The sequence below is a fragment of the Microcaecilia unicolor genome, chromosome 2 (assembly GCF_901765095.1).
Source record: "Microcaecilia unicolor chromosome 2, aMicUni1.1, whole genome shotgun sequence".
Taxonomy (NCBI): Eukaryota; Metazoa; Chordata; class Amphibia; order Gymnophiona; family Siphonopidae; genus Microcaecilia; species Microcaecilia unicolor.
Genome location: NC_044032.1, coordinates 249,720,170 through 249,739,183, shown reverse-complemented (window position 1 = coordinate 249,739,183; position 19,014 = coordinate 249,720,170). Strand labels below are relative to the sequence as shown.

The 19,014-nt window shown below is 45.0% G+C and overlaps 1 protein-coding gene across 2 annotated transcripts in view; it reads right to left on the bottom strand.

Moving 5' to 3' along the window:
* Positions 1-15,544, bottom strand: part of SYN1 (synapsin I) — a 557,871-nt gene extending 542,327 nt beyond the window's left edge. For both annotated transcript variants that reach the window (XM_030193892.1, XM_030193893.1), the window contains exon 1: positions 15,171-15,544. In XM_030193892.1, the coding sequence (XP_030049752.1) occupies positions 15,171-15,544 (374 nt within the window). The remainder of the gene's footprint in view (positions 1-15,170) is intronic.
* Positions 15,545-19,014: the final 3,470 nt, after the last annotated feature.

Genomic DNA, 19,014 nt, shown 5'->3' with positions numbered 1-19,014 from the left:
CAGGAAAGGATCACGGCATGAAAGAGCCTGAATCTGTGAGATCCTATGCACCATATAATAGCCACCAAAATCACAGCTTTGAGGATGAGATCCTTGTCAGAAGCCCTGCGCAATGGCTCAAAAGGCACTTTCTGCAGAGCCCGGATAACCAAATTGAGGCTCTAGGGCGGGCAGACCTGGCAAAGAGGTGGGCGAAGGTGCAGAACCCCTCAAAAAACAGCACCACATCCAGATGTGAAGCCAGAGAAGAGCCTGACATTCACCCCCAACAACAAGCCAAATCAGCCACCTGGACTTGGAGGGAATTGTAGGCCAGGCCCTTCTGCAAACAGTCCTGCAGAAAGGTCAACGGTTGAGGAACCAACACCTGCAGAGGCGACAAAGCGCAGGAAGCACACCACCCTTCAAAGGTCCGCCACACTCGAACATACGTGGTCGACATAGACCGCTTATGAGACCGGCGTAAGGTAGCTACCACCACATCAGAATAACCCTTCTTCCTCAAATGCAACCTCTCAAGAGCCAGGCCATAAGACCAAAGTGGGAGGGATCCTCCATCTGAATTGGACCCCGATGCAGGAGGCCAGGGCTGACTGGGAGACAGAAGAGAGGCTCCAACAGCAGATGCACGAGATCCGTATACCACGGACATCAAGGCCAGTCTGGATTCACCAGAATAACGCAACTCCGGTACTGTTGAATCTTGTGAAGCATCCGGCCAATGAGCAGCCAAGGAGGGAAGACATAAAACAGAGCTCTCTCTGGCAGATCTGCAGCAGGTCAGCATCCAGCCCCGCTGACCTGAATCATCGACTGAAGAAGGTGGATGCCTTGGAATTCACCCAGGATGCCATAATATCCACCTCCAGCATCCCTCATTTTAGGCAAATCTGATGAAACACCTCCTTAGAGAGCTCCCATTCTGCCGAGTCAAGGAGATGACTGAGAATATCCACTCGCTCATTGGCATAACCCGCGATGCGAGCTGTGGACAGAGCACGTGGTCCTCGGCCCCACTCCAGGAGTCGACAAGCCTCGGTGGCCAACCCTTGACTCTACGTGTCGCCTTGCAATTGATGTAAGCCATTGCTGTCATGTCTGAGAGCACACAGTCCACCTTGCCCAACAACTAGTCCTGAAAAGCTCTCAGGTGATCAGCCAGGCCACCACCTGTGCTGTCCGTCACCCCCTGGGTCTGAAGGTGAAGACAATGGGTGCCCCAACCCAACAGGCTGGCATCTGTGACAACTACCACCCACTGCGGAGCCACTAAGGGCATCACCTTCTGCAGGGAGAGCTCACAAAGCCTCCAGCACATGCTCTGCTGCACTCGGGGCAGCCATGGAAGATGCCTCTGATACTCCTCGGATACTGGTGACCACCTGCTCAACAGAGAGTGCTGCAGAGGATGCATATGGACCCTCACCCATGGCACCACCTACAAAGTGGCTGCCATTAAGCCCAACACCTGAACGTAGCCCCAGGCCCGTGGGCTCAATAAGTGCAAGAGGCTGCAAACCTCAACCTGAAACTTAAGACTCCTACCATCCTACAGAAAGACCCGGCCCTGGGCCATGTCGAAGAGAATGCCCAGGTACTTCAGGAACTGAGTCAGTAAGAGATGGCTCTTTGGTAGATTGATCACCCAACCCAAGGACTGTAAAAAGGCCATAACGCGATCTGTGGCCCTGCGACTCTCCTGCTCCGAATCTGCGCAGATCAGCCAATCATTGAGATAGAGATGCACTCTGATGCCATTCTTGTGAAGGAATGCTGCCGCCACCCACCACCATCACCTTGAAAAAGGTGCACAGGGAAGTAGCCAGGCCATAAGGCAAGGCCCAAAACTGGAATGGCAAAACTGACGCACCGCTGATGAGGCAGCCCAAATAGGAATATGCAAGTAGGCCTCCTTGAGATCCAGGGCAGTAAGAACCCCCCCCTCCCACCCCCACTTGCACCACCGCCACCACTGATCTGAGTGTCTCCATGCAGAAGTGCCACACAAAGAGAAACTGATTAATCTTCCGGAGATCAAGAATGGGTCGAATGAGCCACCTTTCTGAGAGACAACAAAGTAAATCAAATAGCGACCTGAGTGAACCTTGGGGGGAGACACTGGCACCACTGCTCCCAGGTCCAGAAGTGACCTCAATGTGGCCCAGTCCACTGCTCGTTTGGAGGCTGTGGTGTACTGGGACTCCAAAAACACCTCGGGCATGGGAGAGGCGAATTCCAGCTTGTAACCTACTCTGATAATATCCAAGAGCCACTGGTCAGAAGTGATTTTGGTCCATTCTTCATAGAAGCAAATCAGCCGACTGCCCATGATGGACACCGAAGAGCAGACCAGCACCCGATCATTGGGTGGATCGTCCACCCATTCCCTGACATGCTGCAGTCCTGGAGGGGCATGTCTCCTCGAAAGGAAAAGTGCTGTTGAAAGCGAGAACACTGGAAAGCTCCCACTGACCTACCCGGCTGGTACCTGCGAGCCTCCCGCAGGCGGGGTCTGGCAGACCCCATCCTCAATGAGGTCTGGGTTTATCCTCGAGAAGCCTCTGAGTCTTGGAGTCACTCAAGTCTTTAACAATCTTCTCAAGATCCTCCCCAACAAGAAGCTTACCTCATAGGGCAGATGTGTAAGACACTGATTAGACGCCATGTTTGCCGCCCAATGACGCAGCCACAAAAAATGGCAGGAAGACATCGCCAACCGCCATCTGTTTGGTCAAGGCATGTACCAAATCATACAGATAGATAGCCAAGAAAGCCAACCCTGACTCCATATGGGACAAGGAGCCCCCAAAAGTTGGCCAGAATCCCTGTCTTGCTTGACCGCCTGCTGCAACCAGCTAAGGCAAGCTCTGGTGGTATAAGAACTGCAGATAGAGGCTTGGAGGACACGCACCGACACCTCAAAAGCGCATGTAAGAGAGGCCTCCAAAGCTGATCCTGCATGTCCTTCAGTGCTATCCCTCCTTCAACTTTTGTAACCGCCGTTACTAAGGCGTCTACCTTGGGAAGGAGATACTTCTCTCCGTACTCTGTAGCCACCAGATACAGGCAAGCCATTGCCTTGGCCATCTTCAAACTTCCTTCAGGGTCGGTCCATTGGCCATAATAAGTTCCTGAAAGGTCTCTTTGTCAGGAAAGAACTTAGACGGCTTTCTAATACTGACTGACCATAGCTGCAGCCTGCGCCTCAGGGTCAGAAATATTCAAGGCCTCCAAGGTGCTGGAGCGCAGGAAGCTCATCCCTATGAAAGAGGCATACCACAGAAGAATCATCAGATTCCTCCTCGGCCACCTTGCCCTCTTCCAGCTGGTCCACCCGGGAAGGACGCAAGGATTCTTCTGAGAGTATAACCATAAGTACAAAAGTACATAAGTAATGCCACACTGGAAAAGACCAAGGGTCCATCGAGCCCAGCTTCCTGCCCCTGACAGCGGCCAATCCAGGCCAAGGGCACCTGGCAAGCTTCCCAAACGTACAAACATTCTATACATGTTATTCCTGGAATTGTGGGTTTTCCCAAGTCCATTTAGTAGTGGTTTATGGACTTGTCCTTTAGGAAACCATCTAACCCCTTTTTAAACTCTGCCAAGCTAACCGCCCTCTTAAGTAAATAAGCCTGGTGCATGAGGAGCATGAAATCTGTGGAGAAAAACTCCCCCAGACCAGCAGGAGCCAACCCCGAAGATACCCCAGGACCAGAAAAAATCCCCCCTGCAGCTGCACCAGAAAACGCTGTGGGCTGAGAACACTCGGGAGCTGCATCCAGCTGAGAAGTGGGAACCACGTTGTCAAGCATCTGCAAGATGGAGTGTACTCCTGCCTCAACAGCATGGGAAACCGGCAGTTCTGAAGAGAAAGCGTCCCCGATTCCTGCCAAGGCTTGCGGGCACCCAGCCACACAAAGATCTGCTGCGGAGTACCGCTTACCATAGCGGGAATATCTTTTAACTACTTCCACCGCCATAAGAGGGTCACGGTACAGACACACCAAAGGCACAACAGAAGTACTCACCCAGAAGGCAGCACATTCCAAGGCAGCAGCAGGTCCTCCCAACAAAGACAAACTGCAGCCCGAAAGCACAGCAGTAGGCAACACAGGGGGGAAAAAACACCGCTCATCTCAGCAATCACCTGCCAGTTCTAAATTTTTTTTCCTTTTTTTTTTTTATAAAGAGGTTAAAGGCTAAAGAGCTCTCCTTTTAGTATTATTTTTTTAATTGCATTTACATTTTAACTTCAAGTACAATTCTTGAAACAGAAAAGATGACTATATTGTCATAATAAATTCTAACAAAAATAGTTATTTCAACCTGACTTTCAAACATTTGATCAATTGCTCATCTATAGTACACAATTTAGGAGGCAGTGCACAATACTAAGGAAACAGAAAATAGTATCTCCACTAAAGAAAATAGGCAGCTGAGAAGAGAGCCCAGTGATACTGATACTTATTACGGAGTACAGGTAGTTACATTCTTGGTTGTGACACAGGTGATTTGGCTAACCTAGTTTCCAAAAAAAAAAAAGAGTTTAACTGTTTTGAATCAAAAAATACATATTTGATAGAATTTAACTTAAGATACATTTGCAGAAAAAGTTTAACCAAACAAAGCGCCCAATTGCAAAGCTTTAGGGCGCAACTTAAGGAACTCTGTCTTTTCTTTTATGTTGTCTTAGAGACATCTGGAAACATTCTTATTTACCAATTCAGGAAATTTTGTTCTCTATGAAGGAAATATTGTTTCAGTATCCAGTCTCTATCATGTTGTAATATAAAGTTACTTAAGTGTTGCTGTTGTCAATCCCACATTATCATCTTCAAGTATTTGTGTTAAATTCATATCTAACGTCTCTATCGGCACATCTACTCCTTCTCCACGCTCTAAATCTTTCTTTACAAAAGGCAACAAGTAATAGATTTTTGACATAGGAGAATGTGACTGTTCTGGAATTTTCAAAATCTCAGTTAGGTATTTTTAAAAGCGATAAGAGGTGAGATAGAAAGTTGCTTTGGAAAATGTATTAACCTAAGCGTATTTGATCATTGATAATTTTCCAAAATTTCAATCCTATTTTGAAGATAAAGATTCTCTTTTATCATGTTAACTTGGATTTGTTGACAATTTTGTATTATCTTGGAGTTGTTTTCAATTTTGCTACCTTTTTTTCCATTGTTGGTATTTTTTCAGACATAGAGTTAAATTGTTGGTTCAAAGAAATAAACTTTTATGAAAAAGAAGCTTCCAGGCCCACCAGAGCCTCCCATATAGTGTCTAAGGTTATAGTCTCAGATTTCCTAGGCAAAAAGGACTTACTTGGTAAGCCTAATTCAGGGTTGGAATCTACCAATAGCTGTCTCTCCAATGCCACGGTGTTTTCCTCCAAGAACATTCTCTCCTCCTTCACCCGCCATCTCCAACGTGGGGATAGTCGACATTCCTGCACTCGAGTCGGCGCCCGCGCCTGGAGACCCCATCGATTTCTGATATCCGTTGTCCTCCTGGTCCCTTCTCGGAGCCTCCACCGGCATAGGAGGGTGGGTTCCGCAACTCGGGACTAAACGATGTCTCTGCTTCCAGCCAGGAGTGTGGCAACCTTCTCCCCAGACTCTCCAGCAACGAAGGGTTCCCATTGATAATCCTGGAACTAAGAAGCGTTCCAATGTCTCCACCACAGGCAAGAAAGGCACCGCAGGACTAGCGCATAGTCTGCCTCTCCTCTTAGGCATCAATAGTATAGGAAATAACGATATATCAAAAGATTGGGAAAGGTAAGTCTAGAGCAGCTTCTCTATACTCCTCTCACGCTGCCATCTTGCCTCCTCTCCTCTCCTTTATTATTCATTTTTCTTTTTTTGATTGGTGAGGAAGGGTAGAGTTCAAAGACATGGGAGGAAGGGGGACACGGGATGAGGCAGGTACCCAGGACACCGAGTATGCCCCCAAAGCCGGCACCACTAGCCAAACACTCAAGTGGCCCACTGGGCCCAGGAAAAGCCCCCCCCCCCCCCCAAAAAAAAAAAAATCCAGGAGCTGCTGAAAACCGTCTACCACCTGCTGGAGATATAGATATACTGAATGAAGGAGGAGCTGGCCCTCTGGTATCATTGCTTCCAATTTATTATCTCTGTCTCCACCTGCTAGTAGATGGATACAACCCACCAGTTCCTGAATTCATCTGCTGCAGAGGCTAAGGAATGTGGTAATGTTTTTATCTCCGTATCATTCTCTACACCAGAGCCAGTAATCATCTTGACTATCAGTACATTTGAGCGATTTGTACGGCTGCTGCCCATGCTGTATCTTTTCTGTGGTGGCACACTGCACGTGAATGAAGGAAGCTTACACTTTCCTCTCCATCTGTTCTGTGATGGAACAGTGTTATGTATGAAGGAAGCCTGAATGCTTGCTGTTTCTACTGTTCCTGTTCTGTGTTGTGGAAGCATGGGGAAATTCATCGAGTGGCGTTATGGCCTTAACGTGCATTAAGGGAATTACTGCGAGCTAAATGCTAAAAGCCCATTGTAAACCTATAAGCTTTTAGCATTTAGCAAATGTTAAGGCCATAACGCTACTTGATGAATTCCCCCCTTTATGTTACTGTGTGTGAGGGACTCTTGTATTGCTGTTGTGCTTGCTCTACCTGTCATGTAGTGGGGGAGTGTGTATATGGCAAAGAAGCTTGAAGTGTGAACTGTTGATGCTCAAGCTGTGCCTGATCTATGTTGAAGTACTATTATGCATATGTGAGGAAAGCTTGTATTACTGAAACCTCTGGTGTGCCTTTTTTTTTTTTACTCGCAGTGTCTGGATCACAGCTTGACTTAGTTGTTTGTTCTAATATGTTATCCTATAAATTAGAATGTACGATTCCTGTCAGAGGTAAGCTCTTTTTTCTTTCCACACAGACCTTTACTGCATAGGGGCCTTTCTCTTACTATTCTCCAAGGTTATTCCCTTCCACTCTCCATCTCCAAGGTTATTCCTTTCCATTCTCCAACTCTAACAACATCTGCCATGGTTTCAAGGTCATTAAATTAATATGTACAGATCTATAAGCACAGAGAGGCCACATTAACTCTCTACCAATCTACTACTACTAACTGACTGTTCAGAACATAAAGTGATCTGCTTTATAGCTTTAATGCTTTTTCTTGAAGGCTTATTTACAGGCCTACTTACTTTTTGTACTAATTTCTTACACTGTTATAGAATAGAAAGAAAAAACTCTGTTCTTAAACATTTTAAAGGTCATATTCAGAAAATGAACATTGCAGATAAGTTATGAAGATAAGTTAGGCAGATAAGTTATGTGGTTATCTTTAACTAAATACTCATAAATATGTCTGGCTAAATTGGAGCTTGTAAAATGCCCAGTTACAGTTTTATCATTTTTAAACTTTATTTCAGTTTATCAAACACTATGATCCTAGAAGATAACCGGATAAATCTTCTGTCTATTGATCTCCCATCCTTCTGTCCTCTAATGAAGGTCCAATGAATAGTTGTCCATACTGTATTCATGCTTTTTGTGTTTCACTATGACACTCACATAGTGCTCTAATGAAGATATGCTTTTCAGCCATTTGTGCTATTATTCAAACTTTTTGTGTATCAGAGTGTCAGCTTAGCAGCATTTCCCAGTTTATTTAAATACGTAGCAGTGGGAAGAGCTTGCTAAAACATTTCTGTACATTGCTATCTCCTTAGAAATTACACTGAAATCTGAAGAAACAGGGTGTTATCTTATTTCTTTTCCTTTGAAGCCAATTACAATCCCTGAAAAATCTTCTGAGAGTTTCCCGAGTCTCACTCTGTATAATGAGAGAAAATAACTAGATTAGCCTCTTTCGTAATTGACTATTTTAATATTTCCTTTATTGACTAATCACAGGTAGGAGAGGAACACCTGTGATTAGCAGAAATACAGTAAAGCAGCAGAGTCCCAATGAAATATTTACCCATGTTCTTTTATTACTGGAGTGCACAGTATTATAGATAAGTGCAGTAACATTTAAAAATAATATTTAATCACCCAAGACCCAACCCCAGAGCATTCACCTCAGCTACAGAAATTACAGCTGTTCATTGCATGGATGTCAACAGGAATAATGTATGTTCACCGACAGCACATACCTCATTACAAGAATAATATACAATCACACATTTCAATGAACTTAGTGCAAAAGCTGGATATGTATAATGCAGGGAAAGATTCTGAGATGTCCCTAGTTTTGTTCAATGGTCCACTGACCCCAGAATACATCTCTGACAGTGACCATTTGGAAGACGTATTCAACAGATCCTAATAAGGAAGTCCATGCCCTGTTTTTCACTTCCAGATCTCAGCTGTAAGAGGAGACATCCCAGTCTTACCTGGCTAATGGGTATTAATGAACCTATCCTCTAGAAACTCATCCAAACCTTTTCTAAATCAAGCTATAGCATAGTCTTCATCACATCCTCTAGTAACAAATTCCACAGTTTGTCCAGTGATGGGCCGATGATCAGAAGCAAACGCAGGCGCTAGAGGCTATTAGCGCCATACTAGCGCCTGCGTTTGCTACCTCCCAAGATCAGAGCCCCTGAGCGTGTGAAACAACGCACTCGCAGGCTCTGAACGCAACTAGCATGCAAATGCATGCAAAACAGGGCTCTTAGCACAAGTAGCATGCAAATGCATGCTAAATGTATTCCTCCCCAATGATCAGCGAGCTGGCATTAGGGTTTGCAGACTATTGGGGAGGAATAGTGAGCCCTGTCCAGCATGCATTTGCATGCTAGCAGGCCCCCCATTCTCCCTAGTGCAGCAGCCCCCCCCCCCCCCCCAGGAGCAGGAACCCCAACTCCCCCCCCCCCCCAGTGACATGGGGCCTGAAGGTCCGGCGGACCTCCAGTCCCCCCGACCCAAGTTCAGGGGGAGGCTGGAGATCCAGCGGGTCTCCAGCCCCCCCTAACCCCCCCCAGCATCCCCTCAAATAGAGCCCTGGTGGCCCAGTGGACCGCAAATCACCCCCCCCCCCCCCGACCTGGTGGTCTAGCAGCCCTCTTCCCCACCCCCTAACTGATAGGAAAATTAATAGAAGCATCTTGAATCTGGTGGGTTGCAGGATCAGAGAGGCTACATGATTTTAGCAGAGGGTTTCTTGACAGATCATTCTGATAGAGTTATTTGATTGGGTAACCAGAAAACTAGATCAGAAGCAGATGCTGGATGTAGTTTCAGTAAAGCTTTGATACTTTTTCATACAGGAGGCTCATAAATAAACTGAGCAATCTAGGTGAGGAACCTAAGGCGGAGGACTAGAATAAAAGCCAGCTAAGAAAGTTTCACTTCAATCTCATCACTGCCAACACACTTAGGAATCTCCTATCATTATTTCACCTCTCCTCCTATCCACTATGTTATCCAAGTCTGTCAATGAGGCTGTCCCTTCCTATAATATTCTGACCTAGACACTTTCATTCCTCCCATTTCCTGTTCTGTATGGCATACCAAACCCCAGCCTTGGACGACCCTCCAAAATCTGTAACCTATGTTACTGTACCACTCTGCTGAGTGCTTTTGGCTAAAAGCTCATGCCCATGCTGTTTTCATACATTTCAAATTATTGTAGACCTCCTTCCAGTTTGCTCTTGTACTTCAGGTACATCAGAAGCAGAAAGCCTGCGAGAGAATCCATGGGACCATTAGATCACGAAAGAGCAAAAGGGGCACTTAGGGAGGACAAGGCCATAGTGGAGAAACTGAATGAATTCTTTGCTTCTGTCTTTATGAAAAAAGATGTAAGAGATCTGCCTGTACTGGAAATGGTTTTCAAGGGTGATGATGTGGAGGAACTGAAAGAAATCTTGGTGAACCTGGAAGATGTACTGAGTGAAATTGACAAATTAAAGGGTAGTAAATCACCTGCACCGGATGACATACATCCAAGGGTACTCAAAGAACTCAAGCATGAAATTGCTGATCTGCTGTAAGTAATATGTAACCTGTCACTAAAATCGTCCGTAGTACCTGAAGATTGGAGGGTAGCCAATGTGATGCCGATTTTAAAAAGGGTTCTGGGGGGGGGGGGGGGGGGTGATCTGGGAAATTACAGACCGGTAAGCCTGACATCAGAGCCAGGCAAAATAGTGGAAACTAGTATACAGAATAAAGTTACAGAACACATATACAAACAAGGTTTAATGGGACAGATTCAGCATGGGTTCAGCCAAGGGAAGTCTTGCCTTACCAATTTGCTTCATTTCTTTGAAGGCATGAATAAACATGTTGATAAAGGTGTGTCAGTTGATTTAGTATATCTAGATTTTCAGAAAGCTTTGATAAAAGTTCCTCATGAGAGACTCCTGAGAAAATTAGAGTCATGGGATAGGAGGTTCTGGTGTGGATTAGGAATTGGTTATTGGACAGGGTTAAATGGTCATTTCTCTCACTAGAGGAGAGTGAATGCAAGGTTCCACATTAGGAGTCATTTACCAAGAAAGGGGTCTAGGCATCGTCGTTGATATGTTGAAACCCTCAGCTCAGTGTGCTGCGGCGGCTAAGAAAGCAAATAGAGTGTTAGGTATTATTTGGAAAGGAATGGAAAACAAAAATGAGGATGTTATAATGCCTCTGTATTGCTCCATGGTGCGACCGCATCTCAATATTGTGTTCAATTCTGGTCACTGCATCTCAAAAAAGATATAGTGGAATTAGAAAAGGTACAGAGAAGGGTGACGAAAATGATAAAGAGGATGGGACGACTTCCTTATGAGGAAAGGCTGAAGCAGCTAGGTCTCTTCAGCTTGGAGAAAAGACAGCTGAGGGGAGATGATAGAGGTCTATAAAATAATGAGTAGAGTGGAACGAGTACACGTGAATCATTTGTTACTCTTTCAAAAAATATTAGGAATAGGGGGCATGCAATGAAGCTACAAAGTAGTAACTTTAAAACGAATCGGAGACATTTTCTTCACTCAACGTGTAATTAAACTCTGGAATTTGTTGCCAGAGAATGTGGTAAAGGCGGTTAGCTTAGCACGGTTTTAAAAAGGTTTGGACGGCTTCCTAAAGGAAGAGTCCATAGACCATTATTAATAGACTTGGGGAAAATCCACTGCTTATTTCTGGGATAAGCAGCATAAAATGTATTGTACTTTTTTGGGATCTTGCCAGGTATTTGTGACCTGGATTGGCCACTGTTGAAAACAGGATGCTGGGCTTGATGGACCTTTGATCTGTCCCAGTATGGCGATACTTATGTACGTATGTGAACAGTGGAGTGCCACAGGATGATCAGTACTGGGACCAGTGCTATTTAACATATTTATAATGATATGGAATGACGAGTGAGGTGATTAAATTTGCAGATACAAAACTATTCAAGGTTGTTAAAACATATGCAGACTGTGAAATATTGCAGAAAGACCTTAGGAAATTGAAAGACTGGGAAACCAAATGGCAGATGAAATTTAATGTGGACAAATGCAAGGTGATGCACATTGGAAAGAATAATCTGAATCATAGCTACCTGATGCTAGGGTTCACCCACTCAAGAAAAAGATCTAGGTTGGTAATGTAGGTAATACACTGAAATCTTCTGCTCAATGTGCAGCGGCGGCCAAAAAAGCAAACAGGATGCTAGACATTATTAGGACAGGGGTGGTGAATAAGACCGAAAATACTATAATACCTCTGTATCGTCCTATGGTGTGACCGCACCTCGAGTATTGCGTTCAGTTTTGGTTGCCATATCTCAAGAAAGATATAGCAGAATTAGAAAAGGTTCAAAGAAGAGCGACCAAAATGATAAAGGGGATGGAACTCCTCTCTTATGAGGAAAGGCTACAGAGGTTAGGGCTCTTCAGCCTGGAAAAGCAATGGATGGGGGGAGATATGATTGAGGTCTACAAAATCCTGAGTGCTTTAGACAGAGTAGAAGTAAATCGATTTTTTACTCATTCCAAAAGTACAAAGACTAGGGGACATTCGAGGAAGTTACACAGAAATACTTTTATCAAATAGGAGGAAATATTTTTTCACTCAACAAATAGTTAAGCTCTGGAACTCTTTGCCAGTGGTAACAGCGGTTAGCGTATCAGTTTTAAAAAGGTTTGGACACGATCCTGGAGGAAAAGTCCATAGTTTTCTATTGAGACAGACGGGGGAAGCAGCTGCTTGCCCCCAGATTGATAGCATGGAATGTTGCTAATAACTGGGTTTCTGCCAGGTACTTGTGACCTGGCTTGGCCACTGTTTGGAAACGGGATACTGGACTAGATGGACTACTGGTCTGACCCAGAATGGCTACTCTTATATTCTTATGCCAAACAAGACTTATGAGAGAGATCTGCATACAGTGGATATAGTGGGCATGCAAATCTCTCATATTTTTTAGGAATATCCTGAAAACCCAGCCTGTTTGCAGCCCTTGAGGCAGTAGTGTAGCCAGAGAGTGGATTTTGGGTGGGCCTAAAGGGAAAATGGGTAAGCACTAATGTGCTCTCCACCCCCACCCCACCCCCCTGAGGTGCTCTCTCTCAGATTCAAGGTTTAAAAGAAATTATAAGTACCTGAGCTAGCAGAGATTCCCAAAACCTGCCAGCTGAAGATCTCCTTAAAGGCACCAGAAATACTTATGTTCAGCTCGGCAGCCGGCAGCTCCTTCCTGAGCCACCGACACTGGCACACCTTTACATACTTGGTTTCTTCCTACCCTCCACCCCATTCTTCCACCCTTCTCTGACCCTTACCTCCTCCAGCCCTTTCCTTTCTTCTACCTCCTCCTTCCTTGTTCCTACTCTGCTCTTTTCCTGTAGGTCATTCCTCCCTTTTAGTCCTCCCTCTCCAGCCAGTCTTTCCATCCTCTCTGGAAGGGTGGGTTAAAACTGAAACAAATAATCTTATGAATGGGATTCTTGAAGGCTACAGCCACTATTGCTGGTAAGCCCCTCTGCTTGCAACTCCAACAGTTAATAATTTTATCGCTATTAGATTATGGTAATTTGTTATGTTTCAGTCTTTCTTCTTAGCCACTTTCTAGAATTCGGATGATTCAGAACTCAGCCACTAGGTTAATATTCCAGAAAACTCAGCAGACTATATAAATCCTTTACTAGGAGTATTGACTGGTTGCCCATGAAGTCTCGGGTCATTTTTAAGGGACTTTGCTTAGTGTTTAAGTTCTTGGACAGTCCTGTGCCCTGAAAGTGGATCTCAGTTGCTGAATGTGCTGAAATCCAGGAGGGTTTCTAGAAGATGTGATTACTTACTGCTAGCTTTTCCTTCAACTAAAAACATATAGTTTAAGGACGCTTTTGCTCAATCATTTTTTTTTTCCTGGCTATTCATTATTGGAATAATCTCCCATGTGAACTACGTTTACTGAGGAATTATTTTTTGTTTCGTAAAGCTTTGAAAACCTATTTACTAGATCCAGAGGGCCTTAATTTTCTTACTGCGTGTAATGATTGTTTTGTTTTTCTCTGCATTTGTGTAATTCCTGATGTTCTGTTGTCAGCCTCTTATTTATACTGGTTGTAGCTCGCCTTGATCTAAATTTAGAGAGTTGATGAGAGATAAATCCCTAATAACATAACACATAACTTCCTTGGGTCCTCCCTACTCTACTTTGCCCCACTGTCACTACTTCTCAGGTAATTCATCCCCATATCATACTGCTGCTATTCCTTTGATTCTCTCACACTTCCAGCTCCTCCATTTTGCCCTCCATCTCCTGCCACTGCTGCCAATCCAGAGAACAGACATAACAATCACATCCTTCCTTAGCTGCGTCTGAACCTTTTACTCGAGTTGGACCCTTGCTGCCTGCCACACATGTACTCTAGTCCCTCGATGAAGCCCCAGCCACACACTAACTTTGGTCCTTTTTTCCTGCAGGATACTCTATGTGCACGAATGTCTTATTTAATTGTGAAGTCACTTTTATCAACACCCTAACAACAGTATTCACACAGAAACTGAAATGGTGATTCACAAGGAAATTAAGAGAAGGACACCAAAACACTTCTAGCCACCACCAGGAAATAAAAGCACAGAAAGCAGAACAAGACAGAGTCAAACTATTCAAATCTTGAGAAACACACAGATGGTACTTCTTTAAGGCATTTATTAGCCTAATTAAAATATCACGTCTATCCGACTTCTATGCTGATTATCTCTGTACTAGTTTCAATCTGTCTGCAGTGGCCTCAGACAAAATCCTTATATACAGGAGCATCTTGCTTTCTGTATGGCTAGGGTGGATGGGTAGATAGACTAATGGCTCTCTGACTGGTATGGATAGACAGAATTGATTGAGCTGAACCAGAGATTTTGCTCGACAGGGTATCATTGTCTCTTCATAAGCCAAATTCTATGAGTAGCAATATCTGTTGATCATCAGTATGGCTCACTAAATAGAATATACAGACATATAAGCAAGGCTTTCTTACCATGATAAAACATATCATAGCAAACAGCCTCTAGTTATTTAATTTCCAGTACTAAGCAGCATAAGGACTCTTTAGTATGCTCCAATGTTTTGCAACTTAATGGAAATATGTAAACAGAGATCCCTGGCTTTACAGGAATATGGGCAGTAGATGGATGCATATGAAGCTAGCTGTCTGTCTAACTGATCCATGTATTGTATAGACTAGTTATTTCACCCTCTATTGCTTCAAGTACCAACTTAGTTTGTATAACTTCTAGGGATAGCGAAATACCTATTGTACCTGAATATAATTCACCTTGACCTACCAATGAAAGGAATGAGCTAAAGCCAGATAAAAGCATTACATCATATTATACACATCCTGTATACAAGATTTAGTTATCTGCATGTGGCTGCAGAGTCAAATCTAACTCTACGAAGCCCTCACTGTGGTACTTTTGCCCCTCAAATACAGATAAGACAATGGTATACAGTGAAAATGAGAATTTCCATATCAAAGATGATACTAAGTGAGGTATAAATACAGATCATTCAAGCTCAGCTCATTACTGAAGGATACAGACTGAGTACCACTACATAGCTTGTAAAACAAGATGAAGAAAAGACCTGCAATGAGACAGGTGATGGATATGTTCATAAAAATGAGGCATAAGTTATTACACATTTTCCATAGTCAATACAACAGTATGGAGGCTGAGATTTACTACTTACCACTCAGTATGGGGCTCATCGATCACCAACAGGGTCTTGCTGCGTCCACTTGTGACCACCCCAGTCGTGGCAGCCACCTGCTCACTCAAGGCAGCTGTGGTCTGCTTGACAGCATTGGAGAGTGAAGAGAAAAAGCCTCCTCCACTACCAGAACTAGGAGCAGGGGCTGGGACTGGTCGTTGAGAAGGAGGGGGTGGGTCCGCAGCACAAGGGGCCATAGACCCCGAGGAACCTGATACAGACAATCCAGGCCCCCCGGAATTGGATGGGGGAGGTGCTGGTGGATCCGGGCGTTGAAGATCTGTCATGTATCCATTGGGGAGATTGGCCATGAAATTACTGTCTGAGAGGCGACGACGCAGGTAATTCATCATCAGAGCCGGACAGGGCCAGGGACTCTGGCAGGGGCAGAAGTAAAATAACTACTGTATTTAAATATCTGTTGCAGGATGAAGGGTGGCCAAAACAGTGCTTTGAGTCTCAGGTTTTTCTCAGCTCTTAGTTTATTGATAGGGCCCACATCAAATATCCTAAGGTTCCAGAGCAGCTCTAGTGCCAGGACCTTTCAAATTTCCTTGGGTTATAGTTATGGATGCAGCCAAGAGCATGAAATGAGTGGACTGGAAATCCTGAGCTTAAGGCTAGACTGGTCAGGTACCCTCTGGATCCATCAGCTTCAAGATCAATGACGATATCTTTCAGTTCAATGCTTGAGATCGCTAGGGTTTCTCCTAGCTCCAACAGTAGATTAACCTTCTGATTCTGGGATCCTAATATCCTTCAGCTCGAAGAAAATCTGTACTTCTCTGTGTACAGATGAACTTAAAATCTGGAATCCCTGAAATACTCTTCAATTATGGGATTATCTTTTGGCTCTGGGTCACTGCAACATCTTTTTCTAAGGGCTCAGCAAATGCTATAAGGAAAAGTGGGCCATCGCCTCTGCTCTCCAATTCTGTAATGAATCACTGCATCTTTCCCACAGATATGAGACTAGTGGATCATCAACTTCAGTACTGGCTCAATGATATCAGGAGATCATTACCAGTGTTCTTCAGTTCTCCTCCTCACGTCTGAGCTCAGTTTATGGGCTCCTTCAAACCGAGAATCAATGACTTATCTACCCCTTTACGACGTCAATGAGGTGGATGAATCGCCACTTTTTATCTCAACGCTTCATTCGCAGAATTCTGGGCATCCACAGCTTCCTCTCTGGGTTAAAAACCCCAGCAAGAGCACCCCGACGGCTCGCTGACTGGCAGCAGCACCTCCTCCGGCCTCTCCAGCCCCGCCTGAGCTCCAGACTGAAAACGCGAGCCGCTACCTCCCCACTAACGGTCCCACTCCCACTCCCAACCGCCGCAGAGCGAGCTCCTAGCAAGCCGCGCCCACTCCGCCAGCTTCTGACCAAGCGCGAGCCGCCACCTCCTCTTCAGCAAAGCTTCTAACCGCCGCAGCCTCAACCGCCCCTGCGTGCGCCCTCCCTCTGAGCTTATACACCCCTCCAAGAAGATTGCATAGGTCTAGTGGCCCCCTGCAGCTGCGGTCTCTGCCCACTGCCGGAGCTGCCACGGGCACGGGATGCCATAAGAGGGGAGGGGCAGTTTTGCCGAGGATGCTCTTCCCCCCCCCCCCCCATGGAGAAAGGGAGAATGGTAAGACCCGGGATGCTGCCGCAGCGCTGTCCCTGGTGCTGATGCGGAGTGACGAACAGAGTAGAGCCGGAAAGAGGATGATGCAGAGAGGCAGCAGCAAGGAAAGAATTATCCGAATAAATCCAAGCCATAGAATCCCATCTCAAAACCTAGACTGGATGCTGTTTCGTGGAAGGTCTCCCATCCATTTCTTAACGCTGTCCTTCAACTATTTCTTTAGTTCCTTCGATCAGACCAGAAAAATCTGATCTGAAGAAGAAGGGTTACCTTCCAAAGCTAATTAACAAAGGCATTGTTAGTCCAATAAAAAAGTACCATCTTATTTTCTTTTCTATGTGTTTTATTTCTATGTATTACCTTTACAAATGGGTTAACATGGAACATGGCTATCACACCACTTTACTTCAATCAGACCAAAATTCCATCTGTGCCTAAGGTGTTTTACAGACCTAGCTACTCATTCATCTGTTTTCTTTCTCCCAAAGGCAAGGGGAGGCAGAGAAACCCCCAAAGAGCATGGGTAGCAGTTCCTTCAGTTTGTTATCACAGAGGAGCTCTAAATATCCATCACATCTCATAATTATATGACTGATATCCAGCTATCCATTTTACTTCCCATTTTCAAAGGAATCTAACCAGTTAACTATAGAATTGGGTAAATGCTGTCCCTCCTCCACAGCATGTAAACCTATTTTTTCCTCCAAGTACAGTGGGGGAAATAAGTATTTGATCCCTTGCTGATTTTGTAAGTTTGCCCACTGACAAAGACATGAGCAGCCCATAATTGAAGGGTAGGTTATTGGTAACAGTGAGAGATAGCACATCACAAATTAAATCCGGAAAATCACATTGTGGAAAGTATATGAATTTATTTGCATTCTGCAGAGGGAAATAAGTATTTGATCCCCCACCAACCAGTAAGAGATCTGGCCCCTACAGACCAGGTAGATGCTCCAAATCAACTCGTTACCTGCATGACAGACAGCTGTCGGCAATGGTCACCTGTATGAAAGACACCTGTCCACAGACTCAGTGAATCAGTCAGACTCTAACCTCTACAAAATGGCCAAGAGCAAGGAGCTGTCTAAGGATGTCAGGGACAAGATCATACACCTGCACAAGGCTGGAATGGGCTACAAAACCATCAGTAAGACGCTGGGCGAGAAGGAGACAACTGTTGGTGCCATAGTAAGAAAATGGAAGAAGTACAAAATGACTGTCAATCGACAAAGATCTGGGGCTCCACGCAAAATCTCACCTCGTGGGGTATCCTTGATCATGAGGAAGGTTAGAAATCAGCCTACAACTACAAGGGGGGAACTTGTCAATGATCTCAAGGCAGCTGGGACCACTGTCACCACGAAAACCATTGGTAACACATTACGACATAACGGATTGCAATCCTGCAGTGCCCGCAAGGTCCCCCTGCTCCGGAAGGCACATGTGACGGCCCGTCTGAAGTTTGCCAGTGAACACCTGGATGATGCCGAGAGTGATTGGGAGAAGGTGCTGTGGTCAGATGAGACAAAAATTGAGCTCTTTGGCATGAACTCAACTCGCCGTGTTTGGAGGAAGAGAAATGCTGCCTATGACCCAAAGAACACCGTCCCCACTGTCAAGCATGGAGGTGGAAATGTTATGTTTTGGGGGTGTTTCTCTGCTAAGGGCACAGGACTACTTCACCGCATCAATGGGAGAATGGATGGGGCCATGTACCGTACAATTCTGAGTGACAACCTCCTTCCCTCCGCCAGGGCCTTAAAAATGGGTCGTGGCTGGGTCTTCCAGCATGACAATGACCCAAAACATACAGCCAAGGCAACAAAGGAGTGGCTCAGGAAGAAGCACATTAGGGTCATGGAGTGGCCTAGCCAGTCACCAGACCTTAATCCCATTGAAAACTTATGGAGGGAGCTGAAGATGCGAGTTGCCAAGCGACAGCCCAGAACTCTTAATGATTTAGAGATGATCTGCAAAGAGGAGTGGACCAAAATTCCTCCTGACATGTGTGCAAACCTCATCATCAACTACAGAAGACGTCTGACCGCTGTGCTTGCCAACAAGGGTTTTGCCACCAAGTATTAGGTCTTGTTTGCCAGAGGGATTAAATACTTATTTCCCTCTGCAGAATGCAAATAAATTCATATACTTTCCACAATGTGATTTTCCGGATTTAATTTGTGATGTGC